The 21,885-nt window shown below is 47.0% G+C and overlaps 2 protein-coding genes across 2 annotated transcripts in view; one reads left to right on the forward strand and one right to left on the reverse strand.

The window, feature by feature from the left end:
- Window positions 1-448: 448 nt before the first annotated feature.
- On the forward strand, window positions 449-5,004 carry NTHL1 (nth like DNA glycosylase 1). The gene is given in 5 exon segments (XM_075319444.1): window positions 449-948; window positions 951-1,015; window positions 1,189-1,348; window positions 3,674-3,779; window positions 4,639-5,004. Coding segments are annotated over 5 exon segments (558 nt in total). The 5' UTR covers window positions 449-848; the 3' UTR covers window positions 4,766-5,004.
- A 2,164-nt stretch (window positions 5,005-7,168) lies between these two features.
- Window positions 7,169-21,885, reverse strand: part of NHERF2 (NHERF family PDZ scaffold protein 2) — a 128,834-nt gene continuing 114,117 nt past the window's right edge. The window contains exons 4-7 of the mRNA XM_075318308.1: window positions 21,085-21,241; window positions 17,928-17,971; window positions 15,214-15,279; window positions 7,169-13,468 (exon numbers count right to left, since the gene is read on the reverse strand). Of these exons, the coding sequence (XP_075174423.1) occupies window positions 13,310-13,468; window positions 15,214-15,279; window positions 17,928-17,971; window positions 21,085-21,241 (426 nt within the window). The 3' untranslated portion in view covers window positions 7,169-13,309. The remainder of the gene's footprint in view (window positions 13,469-15,213; window positions 15,280-17,927; window positions 17,972-21,084; window positions 21,242-21,885) is intronic.

The raw sequence follows: 21,885 nt of genomic DNA on the forward strand, positions 1-21,885 counted from the left end.
GATCCGCACAAGATCTGGGGTCGGGTCTGCAAGATGTTTGGAACAACCATATGCATATATGGGTCATATGATTATGCTTAAAGGGGTCCTCCAGATTTTACTCCTTCCTCTGAACTTTTTAAAGAATCCGTGTCATCCATTTTTTTGCAGTAGGATGGTGTTTTCAGCTTTCTCCATAAGGGGGCGAAGTTGAGCCCGGCATTAAACCCTACAGCCGAGCACATAAACAGCGAGCGGCCCGTACAATCCCTTTCATCTTCTCATGGGTTCTTTCTTTGAACTGAGAATCTATGCCAGGACAGCAAACATATTCCAAGCAGATGGCCCCGTATAGTGAGGGCGGCCGTCGGTGCTCGGTGGTGATTCACAGGCATGTCTGCAGTGCATTACACCAGAGGGGGAGCCAGGCCAGGACTGGGGGTAATTCTTTACTTGTGTTTGATGATACCTTCCAGCAGATGTTTGCTTTTTGGCCTCCTTTTGCATTTTTTTTTTTCACCTTTTCGCCGCTCTTGGAATGTTTTTCAGTTCATTAGACATAAAATGAATGGTATCAATCAAAAGTACAACTCGTCCCTCAAAGAACAAGCCCCCATGTGTCTTTATATATTGAAAAATAAAAGAATTGTGGAGGAAGAGGAGTAATGGGCTTATAGTGCTGCGTGAGCCAAGATAGGCAGCTTTCACATTGAAATTACAAAGCAGAGAGGTGTTGGTATTTCGGGTGGGTGCTGACGGCCGCCTCCATTGCTGTTTGCACCATGATGCCCCATGACTCTATCCGGTCGTGGGCCACCACTATACCTGCATTATGGTAATGGTTAACCCCGTGTGTTCCTTTATAGGTGATGCGCTACCAGGTCTTGCTGTCCTTGATGCTGTCCAGCCAGACGAAGGACCAGGTGACCTCGACGGCCATGAGCAGACTACGGGAACATGGACTCACCGTGGCCGGATACTGGAGACGGATGAGGAGACGCTGGGGAAGCTGATCTATCCGGTGGGATTCTGGAAGGTGATTGGTATTAATGGAGGTAATGGGTGGGTGACCCCACAGGATCACCTTAAAGAGGTCTTATCTTGTACTATGCAGTACCACCGTTCACCAGCAGAGGCCGCCAGCATCTGTTAAGGAGTTATTCAAACTGGACATCCCCTTTAAGTTTGTTTTATTTTTCCCCCCTGTAGAACAAGGTTAAATACATCAAGAAGACGACGGAGGTGCTTCAGGAGCAATACAACGGGGACATTCCCGATAATGTAGCAGAGCTGGTGAAGCTTCCAGGGATCGGACCCAAAATGGCTCATCTAATTATGGATATTGCCTGGAAGAAGGTGTCTGGGATCGGTAAGGATAATGCTGCATCCGTGGGAGGTGGGTGGGGGGGCGACATTGGAAAGGTCCATTTGAATCTGCATACAACCAAAATAATTACTCACCATAGTCAGGTTGCGAGCAGAATTGTATACTCTGCCTTCATTTTATTATATACTAGCTGTACTGCCCGGCTTCGCCCGGGTTAATAACTGCTGTTAACAAAATAGAATGTATTAACATTCCCGGGATAGAATGTATAAATAGAATATATTAACGCCCGGGATAGTAACTGTCTCTGTTTCTCTCCCATTCTCTGTCTGTCTCCCCCTCTGTATATATCTCTGTCTCTCTATCTTTGTCTGTCTGTCTCTTTCCCTGTCTGTCTCTGACTGTCTCTGTCTCTTTCTCCGTCTGTCTCAATCTCTTTCCCTGTCTATCTCTGTCCTTGTCTATCTATCTGTCACTTTCCCTGTCTGTCTCTTTCCCTCTCTTTCCCTGTCTGTCTGTTTCCCTGTGTCTGTCTCTTTACCTGTCTTTGTCTGTCTTTTAACCTGTCTCTCTCTTTCCCTCTCTTTCCCTGTCTGTCTCTTTCCCTGTCAGTCTGTCTCTTTGTCTGTCTCTTTGTGTCTGTCTCTTTCCCTGGCTGCGTCTGTCTCTTTCCCTGGCCGCATTGTGACACGCCAACATTCCATATAAGGGCGTGGCTGCGCATTCGTGGCTCCCAGCTCCATTCGCTTTAATGGAGGCAGGTTTTTTGGCAAATAACTGTAAAGAGTGGGGTTAAAATTTCCCCTCGAAACATAGCCTATGATGCTCTCGGGGTCCAGAAGTGAGTGTGCAAAATTTTGTGGCTGTAGCTGCGACGGTGCGGATGCCAATTCCGGACACACACACACACACACACACACACACACACACACACACACACACACACTCAGCTTTATATATTAGATAAGTCCATTAACCCTTCCAAATATCTGCTGTATGTGTTGGCTGCATTTGTGCTCCATTTCTGCCAGCTGTGTTATACAGCTGCCACCTACTGCTTAAAGCAGCGGCCGGTGTTGGCTCTGGTTGCTGCTGTTTAACCAATTTGATGCTGCTGTCAATTACTGACAGCAGTATTTAAATGGCTCGCTCCTGCCTGGGGTCTACTGAAAGCCCCCACCTCTGCCATCTTGGCCCTTCTGTAGCTGGATTTCATAGGAGAATGTCAAATTCCACTATACACTCCTTTATCATTGTTAAAAAATGAACATATTCAGCATCACCATGTCCACAAAAGTATGTACACCCCCAAAAATATCCAATTTTTAATTATTTTTGGTAAAGTGAATGGTATCATTCCAAAATACATGTCCTACAAAAAATGAGTTGTCATCTACATAAATGGAGAAATAGTTATGGCTCTTGGAATAGAGGAGGAGAAACTTAAAAAGCTCAAAAATAAAAATTGCCCAAATCGGGAAGGGGATAAAAGGCGGAGTGGGGGGATAAGGGGCTGCCAAGGCCTCGGATAGACCCTTATCTCGTGTAGGAACAGAAGATTGGCCATAACAGGACTTAAAGGGGGGGGGGTGTTCCTGTCTCAGACGCATGCACGGCCACCTCTCCATTTTTGGCATTGTGATGAGGTCCTAAAGGTGCGGGGTTGTGCCAAATTACTGTATTTTTTGGATAATCCGACTCAGTTTTCCTCCCAAAAATTTGAGAGGTGCGTCTTAAAATCCGGTTGTAGCTTAGTGAAGGGTGGTGGAGTGGTCACAGGAGGCAGGGGGCGGCGGAGTAGGGTGGTGTGAGGCAGGAGCCATCTAGAAAATGTCTGCAGTGCGGGCTTCAAAGAAATGGCGCCGAGAGTCGGCGTGTGCAGATATTGAGCTTTCGGCTCAATGACAGCTGAGAACTCCTCTGCACGCGCCGCCTCCGGTCCATTGATCTCTCCGTAGCGGATTTAAGGAAAAAGTCTCCCGGAGGTGAGATCTCAGCTCCTCATTGAGCCAAAAGCTCACTGTGCACGCGTTGACTCTGGGCGCCATTTTTTTGAAGCCTGTACTGCAGACATTTTCCGGATGGCTCCTGCCTAACACAGCCGGCAGCATCGCCCTGCTCCACCACCGCCCCGGCCTCCTATTACCCCGCCCTACCACCGCTGCCGCCCACCCCGGTAAGATACAACCAGATTATAAGGCGGACCCCATTTTCACTCCCAATTTTTTTTTTTTTACTTTTTTCTTTCTCCAAATTTGGGGTGCGTCTTATAAAACAAGAAATACTACTATACTTTGACTTTTCTATTAAACGACATGGAAAAACCGTTAGTTATGAATGGATCTGAACACCCTCCTGTCTCCTCAGGTGTGGACACTCACGTACATCGTATTTCCAACAGATTGAAGTGGGTGAAAAAAGAAACCAAGACCCCCGAAGACACTCGTGTGGGCCTAGAGGACTGGCTGCCAAGGTGAGGGCTGAGCTGGTAATACTGGGGCATATGCTTCACCTCTCCATCCTGATAGAGAGGATGTAAAGCAATATATGGGGGGGTAAAAAGAACATGAAATAGATTCTCGACAGCACAGGGTATGTCAGGAGGCCCGGGAGTGTGTCAGGAGGCCCGGGAGTGTGTCAGGAGGCCCGGAGAGTGTGTCAGGAGGCCCGGGAGTGTGTCAGGAGGCCCGGGAGTGTGTCAGGAGGCCCGGAGAGTGTGTCAGGAGGCCCGGAGAGTGTGTCAGGAGGCCCGGAGAGTGTGTCAGGAAGGCCCGGAGAGTGTGTCAGGAGGCCCGGAGAGTGTGTCAGGGAGGCCCGGAGAGTGTGTCAGGGAGGCCCGGGAGTGTGCGAGGGAGGCCCCGAGAGTGTGGGGGGGCGAGAGGGAGGCCCCGAGAGTGTGCGAGGGGAGGCCCCGAGAGTGTGCGAGGGAGGGCCCCGGCGAGGAGCCGGGTGCGAGGGAGGCCCCGAGAGCGTGCGAGGGAGGCCCCGAGAGCGTGCGAGGGAGGCCCCGAGAGCGTGCGAGGGAGGCCCCGAGAGCGTGCCAGGGAGGCCCGAGAGCGTGCCAGGGAGGCCCCGAGAGCGTGCCAGGGAGGCCCCGAGAGTGTGCGAGGAGACCAATGGAAAAAGAGCAGCAGAATACTCCAATATTTGTATGGGGGGGGTAAAAAGAACATGAAATAGAGCCTTGGCAGCACGCAGTATTTCAGGGGACTAATGAAATGGAGAAAGAGGCAGCAGAATACCCCAATATTTGTAGTAATGGAGGAGACCGGTCACCATGATATCACATCCATGCTCAGAATCTGATATATTTAACCCCCTTACGTCCGCAGGGATCTCTGGAGCGAAATCAATTGGCTGCTGGTCGGCTTTGGGCAGCAGGTTTGCCTCCCTGTAGCCCCCCGATGCTCCGACTGCCTGAACCGAGACATCTGCCCCGGAGCAAACAAAAAGAAGTGATGGCGCCCAAAATATGGAGAAGACCTGGAAGTTGAAGAATTAAAAAAAAGGTTGTGGTTCCTTTTATGTAGAGGGAGGTTAATAGGCGAGTCCCCAGTATGGGACGATGCTGCATGTCCGTGCAGGTCACTGATTTCAATGAGAATAGTGTAATGCCTCTCTTCACCTGTGGGGGCGCTGCAGGTCACCCTCAGATCACGTCTCTTTATATTATACTTATGATACTGAATTTTTTTGTACATTTTCTACTATAAATAAAGTTACTTTTTCTTTACATCTTCGGTTTCTTTTTGATTACACAGATCGTTAACGTAATTTTCACACCAATTATTAAAATGGTGGTCCAAGCCTCCAGTACCCCCTCCTCCTCCGTAGTGGCACCATACATTCATTGTCTATGGGACTGATTATAACACTATAGTCTCTCGTCAGTCCATAGACCTCAATGGAGCAGCAGCGGTCAATTGGGAACCTGGGGTCCCTCTTCTGTGGGTGTCTCAGCGGTGTTGCCCCTGTGATGAGGATAGGTGACAATAGCCGTTTCCTAAAATATTGACTTGTCACAGTGACGGAAGACGTGATCTGTGGGGGGTCCAGATGCTGAGAGACCCCCATACTGATGGCTGAAAGAATCAGTGAGCCACAATCATATATTCACCCTACGCTGCATGTTAAGTCCCCTCTGCCCATGGACTGGAGGTGTAACTTTTCTGCTTCCTCTTTAATGCAGGCACTGAAGGCCTTAAAGGGTTATTATCATCTTTACAGATGGCTATATTTTGGGTTAGTGCTGGTAAAAACAAGCACTTTTGCAATTTACTGCTTATTAAAATTTGCAGCCCGTTTTTGAGATATTCACACTTTATCTTTTGGTTACAACTCGTTGCCATGGAGACCGACCACCGCTGCTGTCTCGTTTGTAAGCAATGTGCTGCATCCAGCCAGGATTTGGAGATAGCAGTGCGCTCCAGTTTCAAAGCAGCGCTTTTAAGGTCAACAGAAAAGAGTTTCTAAGCGCTGCGTACGTTCTGCTGACTAGCAGCGGTGGGGTGGGGGGGGCGGGGGGGGGGGGGGGGTCTCCAAGACAACGAATAGTAAACAAAAGAAAAGTGGTAATATCTCAAAAACGACTCAAAATCTTAACAAAGAGTAAATTACAAAAGTGCTTGTTTTTAGAAGAGCGATCAGAAAATATCTATTTATGAAGATGAAATGAACTACTGTAAAACCTTTTAACTGGAGCATCTATTATATAAAGATGAGTGTATGTATGTGTGTATGTCCGCTAAAGGAATCCGCACTGTTGCATTTACAATCACAAAATTTTACACAGACACTCCATGTGACCCAGGGAACATCGTAGACTATGTTTTGACGGGAAAATTTAACCCATCGCTTTAGTTACTCTCCAAAAAACCTGCCTCCATTAAAGTCAATGGAGCCTGGAACTACTGGTTATTAATAGTATCCGTGATTGGTTGCTATAGGAACAAAGGACAGTCACAGTATAAGAAGCTTATGTGTGAGGTAATATGATGTCGGTGGGGAGACGGATAAAGAGAGACAGACATAGAGTCAGACGGGGGAAAAAGTCAGACAGAGACAGATGGGGAAAGAGACTGACCTGGAAAGAGACAGACAGACAGGGAAAGAGACAGGCAGACAGAGACAGGACAGACAGGGAAAGAGACAGGCAGACACAGACAGAAAGGGAAAGAGACAGACAGACAGGGAAAGAGACAGGCAGACGGAAAGAGACAGGCAGACAGGGAAAGAGACAGGCAGACAGGGAAAGAGACAGGCAGACAGGGAAAGAGGCAGACAGAAAGAGACAGGCAGACAGGGAAAGAGACAGGCAGACAGGGAAAGAGACAGACAGGGAAGAGCAGGGAAAGAGGCAGGCAGACAGAACTGCAGTCAGGAAAAGAGACAGGCAGTCAGGAAAAGAGACAGGCAGTCAGGAAAAGAGACAGGCAGTCAGGGAAAGAGACAGGCAGTCAGGGAAAGAGACAGGCAGACAGGGAAAGAGACAGAGAGACAGACAAAGGACAGATTGGGAAAGAGACAGACCTGGATAGAGACAGACAAGAAAAGAGACAGACAGCAAAAGACACAGACAAAGAGATGGACAAAGACAGACAGGGAAAGAGACCGGAAAAGAGACTGGGAGACAGACTGGGGAAAGAGACAGACAGACACAGAGATCGAGACAGAATGATACAGAGAAAGACCGAGAGATGGAAACAGACAGGCTGGGAATGAGACAGACCCTTAGTTACTATCCGGGACATCGCCGGGGTACTGCAGCTAGTCCTCACTATAATGGAGCTGTTCCTTGCTGTGCGGTGGTCAGGACACGGCACGCTTCAAATCCTCCTCATTCCAGGGACAGACACGTACTTGGGGAAAGCCTTTATTATGCACATAGCAGTGTACAATATGTTGTGTGTGTCGTAGATAAATGTTATCAGATTTTGTGCCTTTTACGTAATTACAGGTTTAAAAGTACAAAAATATGATTCCAGAGGCTACATCCAGGCAGCGGCGGCGGCCATGTGCAGTGCAGGGGTCTCCTCTATTCTTTACTATCAAAAATCTGTCCGTCGTATAAAAGGTACGCCGCAGACTCCCGCTCCTACCAGCAGGGGGCAGCGTTCAGGGCCCGCCATACTGCTGGGGCAGGATACAGTGGCCTCGGCCCGGCACTTCTCAGCCATAGTGGTCCAGGATTTACAACACTTATAATCTACGTCCATTAAAAAAAAACAAAAAAAAAATAAATCCATAGGTTTGTTAACCTCACAAGCTACATCCGGCGCTGACGGCCGCTTCCTTCATATCAGTCTCATGTCACGTCGTCTCCGTGTTCAGTCCACGTTCTGTGTTTTCCATCGAGTACCCCTTAATAAGGAGGGATTGATGACGGGCCGCGATATCCGCCTCTTCTGATCCTAGTGCCGGCATATACTTCTAGTCTCTGGTATAAACCATAGTCCGGCCACCCAAGCCATCAGGGGGTGGGGGGGGTCACCTGCCGAAAACCTTCCATATAGTGACTATCGCTCACATTAGTGCGGTTTATAATCTAGATCCTGCGTCATAAAATGCAAAATGATGGGATCCAAACAAGCCCAAGTGCGTGGATCATGGTGGCCCGGATGGGACCAAGCTCAATCGAAAAGCTTGAGTAACGGGGCTGAGCGCGGTCTCCAGAGCAATCAAAGAGTCTGAGCTCAAGTCTAGAGGTGAGCGACAGGACCGTGCTTGACCCTGAGGGCATGTGATGGGGCTGAGCGCGACCTCAAGGGTACACAGCAGCGCTAAGCTCAGCCTGTTGGGCAAGTGACGTGCCAAGGGATGGGGCAGAGCTCGAAATCTATGTTGAGGGACGAGGCCGAACACTGTATCTATGCTGAATGTTAAGACTGACGTCCGTGTTTATACTGAATATTAAGACCGAGCTCAGCCTACCTGAAGAATAAGACTGAGCTTAGTCTTTATACTGAATGATAAGACCGAGCTCAGCCTCCATTATGCATAAGACCGAGCTCAGCCTCCATGCTGAATGATAAGACCGAGGTCAGCCTCCATTATGCATAAGGCCGAGCTCAGTCTCCATGCTGAATAATAAGACCAAGCTCAGGCTCCATGCTGGATGATAAGACCGAGCTCATTCTACATACTGAATGATAAGACCGAGCTCAGCCTCCATGAAGAATAAGATAAAGCTCAGTCTCCATACTGAATGATAAGACCGAGCCCAGCCTCCATGCTGAATGATAAGACCGAGCCCAGCCTCCATGCTGAATGATAAGACCGAGCTCAGCCTCCATGCTGAATGATAAGATCAAGCTTAGCCTCCATACTGAATGATAAGACTGAGCCCAGCCTACATGCTGAATGATAAGACCGAGCTCAGCCTCCATGCTCAATGATAAGACCGAGCTCAGTCTCCATGCTGAATGATAAGTCTGAGCTCAGCCACTATTGTGAATGATAAGACCGAGTTCAGCCGCCATCCTGAATGATAAGATGGAGCTCAGCCTCCATGAAGAATAATAAGTCTGAGCTCAGCTTCCATGCTGAATAAGTCCGAGCTCTGTTTCCATACTGAATGATAAGCCTGAGCTCAGCCTCCATGTTGAATGATAAGCCTGAGCTCAGCCTCCATGTTGAATGATAAGCCTGAGCTCAGCCACCATGCTGAATGATAAGCCTGAGCTCAGCCACCATGCTGAATGATAAGCCTGAGCTCAGCCTCCATGTTGAATGATAAGCCTGAGCTCAGCCACCATGCTGAATGATAAGCCTGAGCTCAGCCTCCATGTTGAATGATAAGCCTGAGCTCAGCCTCCATGTTAAATGATAAGCCTGAGCTCAGCCACCATGCTGAATGATAAGCCTGAGCTCAGCCACCATGCTGAATGATAAGCCTGAGCTCAGCCTCCATGTTGAATGATAAGCCTGAGCTCAGCCACCATGCTGAATGATAAGCCTGAGCTCAGCCTCCATGTTGAATGATAAGCCTGAGCTCAGCCTCCATGCTGAATGATAAGCCTGAGCTCAGCCTCCATGCTGAATGATAAGCCTGAGCTCAGCCTCCATGTTGAATGATAAGCCTGAGCTCAGCCACCATGCTGAATGATAAGCCTGAGCTCAGCCTCCATGTTGAATGATAAGCCTGAGCTCAGCCACCATGCTGAATGAAAAGTCCGAGCTCAGCCTCCATGAAGAATGATAAGCCTGAGCTCAGCCTCCATGCTGAATGATAAGACTGAGCTCAGCCTCCATGCGCAATGATAAGACCGAGCTCAGCCTCCATGCTGAATGATGAGCCTGAGCTCAGTCTCAGTACATATGTCTATGTATCCCTTGGTCTATAGGTTGCAGGATGTAATGTATGGCGATGGTCCCGCTCCTCCGCACAGCGCAGTCCTGAGATCTCATGTATTTTTTGGGAATGTTCAGTCTTTTACAGAGTCTCCCCGTTCCCGGTCCGGACCCCTCTAACAGCTGGAACCACATGTGGCCGCCATAAGACAGAAAATTGCGCATTCACATGACGGTCTGTAACTACAGCTGTAATGACGTCTGACTGCAAGGGTTAACTTAAAGGGCCAGCGAGTGCGAGAGAAGCTCTGCGGAATGATTAAGGACATCAAATCTGGAATAATCATCAGAAAACCTTCTCCTACAGGGTCTTCCTCCAACTCCGAAGCGGAATAATAACCTCCTGGACACATTTTGGCCACTAGGGGGCAGCCTTGTTTTACACATTTGTAACAAGGAAACTTTTTTTTTTGTTCCTTTGTTGTTGTTTTTCAGGGAGAAGAATTATTACAAAAAGATTATTTTATTTGGCCAGAATCGGCCTAATCTCCCCCCGCTCCCCCCCGCTGACGTGATTAAAGCAGCATTCCTGCGTCAGCTTAAGCGCCATAGATCTGGTAAGAGGAGCTTTCCCGTGGACAACATGATCTCGCCGGCTTGTTAATCCGGGACATGAGCGGGATTAGCGGCCGCGGGGTTAAATGATACTTTTTTTTTTAATTAGAGAAAACGTCTAAGTCCGTGCATTAAATCTCTGCGGATCCATTGGATACACATTGGTGGACGCTTGTTTTGGGGGGATTTTTTAAATCCCATCATGGAGTGGAGAGGGGGGGTAAAGTAACCGCAATTAATTACAATGGATGGGGAGCTGCTGGGAATTTGGGAAGAAAATGAGGGGTGCGTCTTAAAATCCAAATGTAGCTTACCGGGGGGTGGTGAAGAGGGGTCACAGGAGGCAGGGGCAATGCTGTGCAATGTGCTGTGGGCGCTGCTCTGTGCCGGGGATGTTGGCGCTGCTCTGTGCCGGGAATGTTGGCGCTGCTCTGTGCCGGGGATGTGGGCGCTGCTCTGTGCCGGGGATGTTGGCGCTGCTCTGTGCCGGGAATGTTGGCGCTGCTCTTTGCCGGGGATGTGGGCGCTGCTCTGTGCCGGGGGTGTGGGCGCTGCTCTGTGCCGGGGGTGTCGGCACTGTTCTTTGCCGGGGATGTGGGTGCTGCTCTGTGCCGGGGATGTGGGCGCTGCTCTGTGCCGGGGATGTCGGCTCTGCTCTGTGCCGGGGATGCGGGCGCTGCTCTGTGCCGGGGATGCGGGCGCTGCTCTGTGCCGGGGATGCGGGCGCTGCTCTTTACCGAAATTCGGGCGCTGCTCTTTACCGGGGATGCAGGCGCTTCTCTGTGCCGGGGATGCGGCCGCTGCTCTGTGCCGGGGATGCGGGCGCTGCTCTGTGCCGGGGATGCGGGCACTGCTCTGTGCCGGGGATGCGGGCGCTCCTCTGTGCCGGGGATGCGGGCGCTGCTCTGTTCCGGGGATGCGGGCGCTGCTCTGTGCCAGGGATGTGGGCGCTGCTCTGTGCCGGGGCTGTGGGCGCTCCTCTGTGCCAGGGATGTGGGCGCTGCTCTGTGCGGGGGGTGTCGGCTCTGCTCTTTGCCGGGGATGTGGGCGCTGCTCTGTGCCGGGGATGTGGGCGCTGCTCTGTGCCGGGGGTGTGGGTGCTGTTCTGTGCCGGGGGTGTCGGTGCTGTTCTGTGCCGGGGATGTGGGTGCTGCTCTGTGCCGGGGATGTCGGCGCTGTTCTGTGCCGGGGATGTGGGTGCTGCTCTGTTCTGGGGATATGGGCGCTGCTCTGTGCCGGGGATGTGGGCGCTGCTCTGTGCCGGGGATGTGGGCGCTGCTCTGTGCCGGGAATGTGGGCGCTGCTCTGTGCCGGGGATGTGGGCGCTGCTCTGTGCCGGGGATGTGGGCGCTGCTCTGTGCCGGGGATGTGGGCGCTGCTCTGTGCGGCGGGCGGTGAGGCACGGGCTATTCTGAAGATGTCAGCAGTAAGGGCTTGGAATAATGGCACCTAGAGTAGGCGCGTGCGCAGATGGAACTCTCGGCTCAAGCTCTCTTCTGCGCATGCGCTGACTCCGGCTGACATTTCTTTGACGCCTGCACCGCTGACATCTTCAGAATAGCCTGTGCATCACCGCCTGCAGCGAGCGTCAGTACAGAGCAACACCAGCTGTCCCAGCACAACACCGCCACAGCAGTGAGCATCTGAGCCCCCCCTCTGCACCACCTGCAGCTTTGCCGTACCCCAGCACTGCCCCTGCCTCCTGAGACCCCGTCTCCACCAGCGCTGCCACCCCGTCCCTGGTAAAACACCACCGGATTCTAAAACGGAAAACGGACCCCATATTTTTTTTTTACCTTTTGGTTCTTTAAATTTGGGACGCGTCTTATAATCCGAAAAATACGGTACTTTCCTGTGTGCAACTGATCAACCAGGTTTGCATATGTTAGGCTGGGAGGACACGACGAGAAGTGCGATGAGGTCGCATTGTGACCCCCCCCGAGGGTAGTCCAACCTTAATGGATTTTCTGTGGACACCCCCCCCCCTCCTCCCTATTCACATACAAATTTGAGCGAACTTTAGCCAAAATTGCCTTATGGTCGTTTGCTAAAAAAATTACCCATTTTCAAAACCGGCACAAGGTCGGGAAGTCCGAATCTTATGACTGGCAGCAAAGGGGTTAACCTAATTTCTCGTAGCGGTAACATCCCCAGAACATCTGCATCTGCTCGTGGGTCTCCGACTGCTAAGCGCAGGGGCACTTTTTCCCAAATCTCAGGAGCGGGGCTTGATTTTCGAGTCCTGTTGTTATTTTTTTTTTGCATTTAACTCAAACCATGTGCACGTCAGTTTGGGGTAAGAGGGAGCCAGCGGTTCTGGGCTGCAGCGAGGAATGCGTGACCCCAAGGGAACGGTCTGACGTGCAATACCCTGCTTATTTCACATGAGGCCCGAAATGCGTCCCCCACCCCACCCCCCTCCAAGCTATGCAATGCAAAAGATGTTAAGAAATGTGGCAGCTAAAGTGTTAATAGAGCCACTGCCATTGTGCAATCCTCCTATGTAGTGAGAATATTCTGTAAGTGTTGGGGGTCTGCATGTATAAAGTGGGGTACTCTGCCCGCTGGGAGTCTCCCCAGTGCTCGGCGGAGGAAATCATACATCCTAATCCTTGGTGGGACCGGAAACAGTCCTATAAACATAGGAGGAGGATAACACCAGCTGCCAGGACCCCGCTGCTTTAGCAATGGAGAACTGTTGTCCTTGTCGTCAATTTTCGGAATCCATTGCTTCTTTTTTTTTTCTTTGTCTACATTCCAGCCCTTAAGACTTTTTTTTTTCTTCTCTTCCAAGTCCACGAGAGCCAATAATGCCCACCACATTTCCAAGTACAGGCCCGTCCTGTCCCGTGCCGGTGTGCGGGTAAAAATACGTTGGCCTGGCACTAAAAGAGTTAACGTGATTATGCCCTTTGAAATGCCACACGCTTGAAATGGTTAAACAAGATATAGGTTTCGGTGACGACCTCTCGTTAGTTGTTTTTTTTTTTTGTGTTTTTTTTTGTGTTTTTTTTCTTGTTTAGTTGGGAGAAAGGGGTTTGAGTCCTGCGACCGCTCTCGTCCCGACCGTTCCGGGAAAAGGAGGGAGGAGCGGTGCGATCAGAAGTTGCTGAAAAGTTCGTGTTTTTTGTTCCAGTCCATTTGCGGGGCTCGCTTGTTGGCTCTCTTGGAGCGGGCCTTTTCCTTGGCCTCGGCCGCCGTGGGGCTGAGTCGGAGCCCGCTTTCTTCAAAGGGATCTTTTCGGATCAGGTCACCTGCCTGTAACGCAAAAAGAAAAGGTGTAATGAAGGAAGGATGATTGCATTGCACCATAAACATCGTCAATATATCCACATATTAAAGGGGGTGTCCGGTGAAACACCAGTTGTCGGAAAACCAATGGTGCCAGATCAGAGCCCTGCAAACTTTTTTGTACAAAATTTTTGGGCACATTTTGCAACTTTTTGACCCCAGGTACCTAGTATGGGGGGGATGATTTCCTTGCCCCATAAACATCATCGATATACGCACATATTAAAGGGGGTGTCTGGTGTAACACCAGTTGCCAGAAGACCGATGGTGCAAGATCTGAGTATGGCAAACTTTTTTTGTACAACATTTTTGTGCAAATTTTACAACTTTTTGAACCCAGGTACCTAGTATGGAGGAAATTATTTCCTTCTCCCATAAACATCGTCGATATACCCACATATTAAAGGGGGTGTCCGGTGAAACGTCAGTTGTCAGAAGACCCGACAGTGCCGAACCAGAGCTTTGCACATTTTTGTGTGCAACATTTTTGTGCACATTTTGCAACTTTTTGTCCTGGTATCTAGCATGGAGGAAATGATTTCCTTGCCCAATAAACATCATCAATATACCCACGCATTAAAGGGGATAACCGGTGAAACGCCAGTTGGTGGAAGACTGATGGTGCCACATCTGAGTACGGCAAACATTTTTCTGCAAATTCTGCAACTTTTTGACACCAAGTATCTAGTATGGAGGGATTGATTTTCTTGCCGCAAAAACATCATCAATATACCCACAAATTAAAGGGGATGTCCGGTGAAAGGCCAGTTGTCTGAAGACCGCCAGTACCGAACCAGAGCCCTGCAAAACTTTTTGTGCACATTTTGCAACTTTTTGACACCAGGTATCTAGTATGGAGGGAATGATTTCCTTGCCCCATAAACATCGTCGATAAACCCACGCATTAAAGGGGATGACCGGTGAAACACCAGTTGCCGGAAAACCAATAGTGCCAAATCAGAGACCTGCAAATTTTTTGTGCGACATTTCTGTGCACATTTTGCAACTTTTTGACCTCAGGTACCTGGTTTGGAGGGAATGATTCCCTTGTCCCAAGAACATCGTCGATATACCCACATATTAAAGGGGGTGTCCGGTGAAACGTCAGTTGTCGGAAGACCGATGGTGCCGAACCACAGCTTTGCACATTTTTGTGCACATTTTGCAACTTTTTGACCTGGCATCTAGCATGAAGGAAATGATTTCCTTGCCCCATAAACATCGTCAATATACCCACATATTAAAGGGGTTGTTTGGTGAAAATAAGTTATTCCCTATCTATGGGATAGGGGATAACTTGTTGATCGGTGGATGTCGTGCCGATCATCATTCACCTCGGCACTTTTATCCCCTTTAGCATGGAATAGCAGTGACCGCCGGTCCTTTCATTCCCAATGGGACTGCGCTCAGCTTTTTCTGGCAGCTCCATAGAGAATGGACAGAGATGTAATCAAGCATTTGCACTGCTGCTTCAATCTGGATAAATATGACCTGTTCTGCCCATCAGTACAGTCTGATCTCCAGCAATCAGCAGGTTATCACCTTTCCAGGGCAGAGGTGATCACTTGTTTTCACCTGACAGCCCTTTTAATCACTAAGCCGCCAGCAAATAAATGCTGTGCATCAATGAGAAGGCAGGACCCAATCTCAAATGTCCTCTGCTGACTCCATATAAAATGGTCAGATATAAAGGAATCGGACGCTTTCATTACCTGCGAGTCTTTGTCAGGGCTCTGCAAATCACTGTGAGATGAGGACGTCGAGGAGCCTCCATTGAGCTGTAAAAGATAACGAAAAATGTCTTCATATACACAGTGCCTGATGTCAACTGAGGTCGTAAAGCAGCCGAACGTTAGTATCTGCCTGTCGCAGGTCTAATGACCCAAACTAACATTATCACAGAGTTTCATGTTGCTGTTAGTCCCAGCATTGGAGCAAACTTGCACCTATAATATGGTTGAAAATAACTCTTAAAAGGGTTGCCAACAAAATGAAAAAAAAAAAAAAAGGCTCCCGTTACATAATTCAAGCAGCAACTTGTCCAAGTCTTGTAACAGGATGGTCTGGAGTATGAAGAAACACAGCTTCAACAGACAGAGAAGCTGTATCATAAGCACTCGAACCTTGATGATCTGAGGAGGTAGAGCTGTGACAGAAGACATAAATCTTCTCGTCGGCAAAGTAAAAAGAAAAAAAAAGGCCCCCATTACAGAATTCAAACAGCAACTTGTCCAAGTCTTGTAACAGGATGGGCTGCAGTATGAAGAAACACAGCTTCAACAGACAGACGAACCTTAATGATCTGAGGTGAAGACGTGTGACAGAAGACATAAATCTTCTCCTCGGCAAAGTAAAAAGAAAAAAAAGGCCCCCATTACATAATTCAAACAGCAACTTGTCCAAGTCTTGTAACAGGATGGTCTTCAGTATGAAGAAACACAACTTCAACAGACCGACGAACCTTAATGATCTGAGGTGAAGAACTGTGACAGAAGACATAAATCTTCTCCTCGGCAAAGTAAAAAGAAAAAAAAGGCCCCCATTACACAATTCAAACAGCAACTTGTCCCAGTCCTGTAACAGGATGGGCTGCAGTATGAAGAAACACAGTTTCAACAGACAGAGGACCTGTATCATAAGCACATGAACCTTGATTCGAGGAGAAGGGCTGTGACAGAAGACATAAATCTTCATCTTGACTGGCTTAACACAATTAATTTTTTTCACCAGCTTCCGTCCGTTGTGTTTAATCAGCCGAGCAGAAGATTTATTTCTTCTCCTGTCACAGCCCATGTCCTCAGGTCTTGGAAATATGTTTGCTTACGATACGGCTGCTCTGTCAGTGGAAACACAGGTCTTCGGGAGCTGTGTGTCTTCAGACTGCTGTCCGTTGTGACATGTGACTAGGATGAGTTGCCGTTTGAAATACGTGACGGGGGTCATTTTACTACATTCTTGGAAAAGTATATGGTTTCATGTTTCTGTTAGGCCCCAGCATTGGAGCAAACTTTCAGCCATAATAGTGTTAAAAAAAAAATCTTTATAGGGTTGCCAACAAAGTAAAAAGAAAAAAAAAAGTCCTCCGTTACATAATTCAAACAGCAACTTGTCCCAGTCCTGTAACAGTATGAAGAAACACAGCTTCTTAAACTCGTGTAAGCACATGAACCTTGGTGAGCCGAGGAGAAGGGCTGTGGCAGAAGACATAAATCTTCACCTCGGCTGGCTGACCACAATTAATTTTTTCTCCAGCTTCAGTCCTCTGTGTTTAATCAGCCGAGCAGAAGATTTATTTCTTCTCCTGTCACAGCCCTTGTCCTCAGCTCTTGGAAATATGTTTGGTTACGATATAGCTGCTCTGTCAGTGGAAACACAGGTCTTCGGGAGCTGTGTGTCTTCAGAATGCTGCCCGTTGTGACATGTGACTAGGATGGGTTGCCGTTTGAAATATGTGACGGGGTCATTTTACTACATTCTTGGAAAATGTGCATTTTTTTACGACACTGTCAAAGACCTTTATGGCTTATTAACAACTACCTTCTGAAGTTTGTCTATGGGGCTGGAGCCCTGCAGAATTAAGATAGCATGGCTGCTATAGGCCCTAACGTATGGAAAGATGGGGACTGATCGAGAGCACTAGACATTTATTGATCCCACTGGACATAGCATTGCCTCTGCACAGTCCTCATGCAGTAGACCCCCACAATGAGGACCATCCCTATAAACCCCCTTCAGGTCTGAGATCCTTTCAATCTATCTTAGATCAGAAGCTGTAGACAATCCCATAGACTGAAATAAGTGTCTGGCAGGAGGATAAGTCCCATTTTTTGCAATTTGTCCATAACATTGACACCCTAAAAGCCGCCTGCTGAGTGCACGCGCATCGCCTGCCTGGAGATATACGCCAAACACTCTTACTAACTAGCGCCTTGGCAAATGGCTGAACATTTCCTGCCTGGAGCGGTCCCAGTATTCTGCAGGGTGGGGGCGGACACTTGGCTCTTTTCTTTATTTTATGGAAGGAAAACGCTGAAATAACGAGGTCCTCGTTACAAGTGGGCCGACTCGAGAGAGACTGTGAGGGGTCGGACACTTTCTAAAAATATGCAAAAGTTTAAGTTATGAGAAGTTTGGGGGTTTTTTTTTTTACTCCACTGAAGTCAATGTCCCCGAGGTTGTAATGATTAGATAATACAAGAGCCTGGAGGCCACTGACTTTAATAGGAAAAATCATGCGAACTTCACTACTAGGTCCACGTAGGACGGCAGCCGAGGACCTGACCGATCAATAAAATAAGCTTTGATGTCAATTGTTGGCCGCAGGCACAAAACTGGCAGAACTCCATGTTCATAGCTCCTTGTGTTGTCACTTTTTGGAGAGACAAGTGCCGCCTCCCCCTCCTCAAATAAGTAAGTGCACACTCACCTGCGTTTTGCTCACTCCATTGGTCAACGACTGAGGGATTACACCTAAAAGTAAGACAAAAAGCATGAAGATCTCAAGGATCTGAAAGCGGTGCCATCTTGACATGCAGCCGTGTGTAGATTAGCACTAACCCTGACTCTAACATTAGCACTAACCCTGACTCTAACATTAGCACTAACCCTGGCTCTAACATTAGCACTAACCCTGGCTCTAACACTAGCACTAAACCTAGCTCTAACATTAGCACTAATCCTAGCTCTAATATTAGCACTAATCCTAGCTCTAACATTGTCACTAATCCTAGCTCTAACATTAGCACTAATCCTAGCTCTAACATTAGCACTAATCCTAGCTCTAATATTAGCACTAATCCTAGCTCTAACATTGTCACTAATCCTAGCTCTAACATTAGCACTAATCCTAGCTCTAACATTAGCACTAATCCTAGCTCTAACATTAGCACTAATCCTAGCTCTAACATTAGCACTAATCCTAGCGCTAACATTAGCACTAATCCTAGCTCTAACATTAGCACTAATCCTATCTGTAACATTAGCACTAATCCTAGCTCTAACATTAGTACTAATCCTAGCTCTAACATTAGCACTAATCCTATCTGTAACATTAGCACTAATCCTAGCTCTAACATTAGCACTAATCCTAGCTCTCACATTAGCACTAACCCTAGCTCTAACATTAGCACTAATCCTAGCTCTAACATTAGCACTAATCCTATCTGTAACATTAGCACTAATCCTAGCTCTAACATTAGCACTAATCCTAGCTCTAACATTAGCACTAATCCCATCTGTAACATTAGCACTAATCCTAGCTCTAACATTAGCACTAATCCTAGCTCTAACATTAGCACTAATCCTAGCTCTAACATTAGCACTAATCCTAGCTCTAACATTAGCACTAATCCCATCTGTAACATTAGCACTAATCCTAGCTCTAACATTAGCACTAATCCTAGCTCTAACATTAGCACTAATCTTAGCTCTAACATTAGCACTAATCCTAGCTCTAACATTAGCACTAATCCTAGCTCTAACATTAGCACTAATCCTAGCTCTAACATTGGCACTAATCCTAGCTCTAACATTAGCACTAATCCTAGCTCTCACATTAGCACTAACCCTAGCTCTAACATTAGCACTAATCCTAGCTCTAACATTAGCACTAATCCTATCTGTAACATTAGCACTAATCCTAGCTCTAACATTAGCACTAATCCTAGCTCTAACATTAGCACTAATCCCATCTGTAACATTAGCACTAATCCTAGCTCTAACATTAGCACTAATCCTAGCTCTAACATTAGCACTAATCCTAGCTCTAACATTAGCACTAATCCCATCTGTAACATTAGCACTAATCCTAGCTCTAACATTAGCACTAATCTTAGCTCTAACATTAGCACTAATCCTAGCTCTAACATTAGCACTAATCCTAGCTCTAACATTAGCACTAATCCTAGCTCTAACATTGGCACTAATCCTAGCTCTAACTTTAGCACTAACCCTAGCTCTAACATTAGCACTAACCCTACCTCTAACCCTAGGTCTAACATTAGCACTAATCCTAGCTCTAACATTAGCACTAATCCTAGCTCTAACATTAGCACTAATCCTAGCTCTAACATTAGCACTAATCCTAGCTCTAACATTAGCACTAATCCTAGCTCTAACATTAGCACTAATCCTATCTGTAACATTAGCACTAATCCTATCTGTAACATTAGCACTAATCCTAGCTCTAACATTAGCACTAATCCTAGCTCTAACATTAGCACTAATCCTAGCTCTAACATTAGCACTAATCCTATCTGTAACATTAGCACTAATCCTAGCTCTAACATTAGCACTAATCCTAGCTCTAACATTAGCACTAATCCTATCTGTAACATTAGCACTAATCCTATCTGTAACATTAGCACTAATCCTAGCTCTAACATTAGCACTAATCCTAGCTCTAACATTAGCACTAATCCTAGCTCTAACATTAGCACTAATCCTAGCTCTAACATTAGCACTAATCCTAGCTCTAACATTAGCACTAATCCTAGCTCTAACATTAGCACTAATCCTAGCTCTAACATTAGCACTAATCCTATCTGTAACATTAGCACTAATCCTAGCTCTAACATTAGCACTAATCCTAGCTCTAACATTAGCACTAATCCTATCTGTAACATTAGCACTAATCCTAGCTCTAACATTAGCACTAATCCTAGCTCTAACATTAGCACTAATCCTAGCTCTAACATGAGCACTAATCCTAGCTCTAACATTTGCACTAATCCTAGCTCTAACATTAGCACTAATCTTAGCTCTAACATTAGCACTAATCCTATCTGTAACATTAGCACTAATCTTAGCTCTAACATTAGCACTAATCCTAGTTCTAACACTAGCACTAACCTTTCGGACCTCTAACATTAGCACTAACCCTAGCAGTAGCACTAACTTTCCATCTAACACTAGCCCTCTCTGTTACCCTTGCACTAACCTTAACTCTAATATTGGCACTAATCCTAACACTAACCCTAGCTAAAGTGGACGCATACATTTGGGATAACCTCCCCATCAGATCTCTCTTCCCTGTCACTAAATTATACGTGCGAGGAGAGGCAGAGAGCTACAAGAAAGCACAGTGCAGCCTTTGTAATCTCAGTTGCTGCCTATGCAGAGCGAAGCAGTCCACATGAGTTTGTCATCAACTGCTGAGCTCTGCTTTGGCAGCAAACAAGATGACAAATCTCTCGTAATCATTCTGAAAGCTTTGTCATCTCGGTTGCTGTCTATGCAGAGTACAGTAATTGATTTCTCTGGACTGCTGCACTCTGCATAGGATCTGAGATGCAGAGTGCAGCAGCACTGACTGAAATGACAAAGCAGCCCATAGCTGTTGTAGTCGGTCGGCTCTCGCAGGTACTCACTGTACTGCTCCAAGAATCAGCAACAGGGGGCACCAAAATCTGACACCCCTATAGAATATGGCACCCGGGAAAATCGGCTTTATGGTTCCCCCTATACTATGTCATTGGGGGCCACATACATAGAACAAACGTCAACCATAACAACTCATCAGATTTCAGCAATTCGAATAGTCCTGATGGGTAACACCTCTAGACAATATGGCGGACAGTGTGTACCTCCTTTGACATGAGCTTCAGCTGGGGTGACCCCCAATTTCTTGAAGTATTCATCTGTTTCTGGGTCCACCACCAGTAACGTCGTCTCGTTGTCTTTGGCTTTTATGTTCGCTACCACCTCTGAATGTTTCATGCCATCGACCATCAGTCCATTTACCTGTGGGGAGACACATACAGCGGCCATATTAATATATGGTGTGAAAACAGCACATTTTTATATTTTTCCCTTGTTTTTCATTTGTGCCTGTTTTTTTAGTACATTGCCATCATGGGACAGGTTTAGACTTTCCATATATTTTCCTGCTGATTCATCAATAACAACTTTTTAAAAAGGAAAAAGGTGCAGAATTTTCCTCTGCTCGGCTTTCTTGTTTCTAATTTCTTAATGACACCGTCAATTTTCCGATTTTTTTTCCTCCACTTTGTCCAAGAGCCATAACTGTTTTATTTTTCCATCCACACAGCCATAGCACGGCTTCTTGTTTGCAGAACAAATAGTTGCTCCAAATGACACCATTTAACATAAAATGTACTGAAAAATTACAAAAAAAATTCTGCCATATCATAGAAACATTCCGCCATATATTTTTTTTTACGTTTTTTTGAGGGGTTTGTTAACATTTTTTAATATATTTTTTTAATATTTAATATTTTCCATCGAAGGAGTGAATGCTTGTTTGTTTGTTTCTTTTCAAGAGAAGGCGCAGTCTGTATTTTTTATTGATACTATTTTGGAAAACACTCAAAATTTTTGACTACTATTATTTTTTTAGTTTAAATCGATCCAAACATTTACAAAAA

Source organism: Anomaloglossus baeobatrachus, chromosome 7 (assembly GCF_048569485.1).
Source record: "Anomaloglossus baeobatrachus isolate aAnoBae1 chromosome 7, aAnoBae1.hap1, whole genome shotgun sequence".
Classification (NCBI taxonomy): Eukaryota; Metazoa; Chordata; class Amphibia; order Anura; family Aromobatidae; genus Anomaloglossus; species Anomaloglossus baeobatrachus.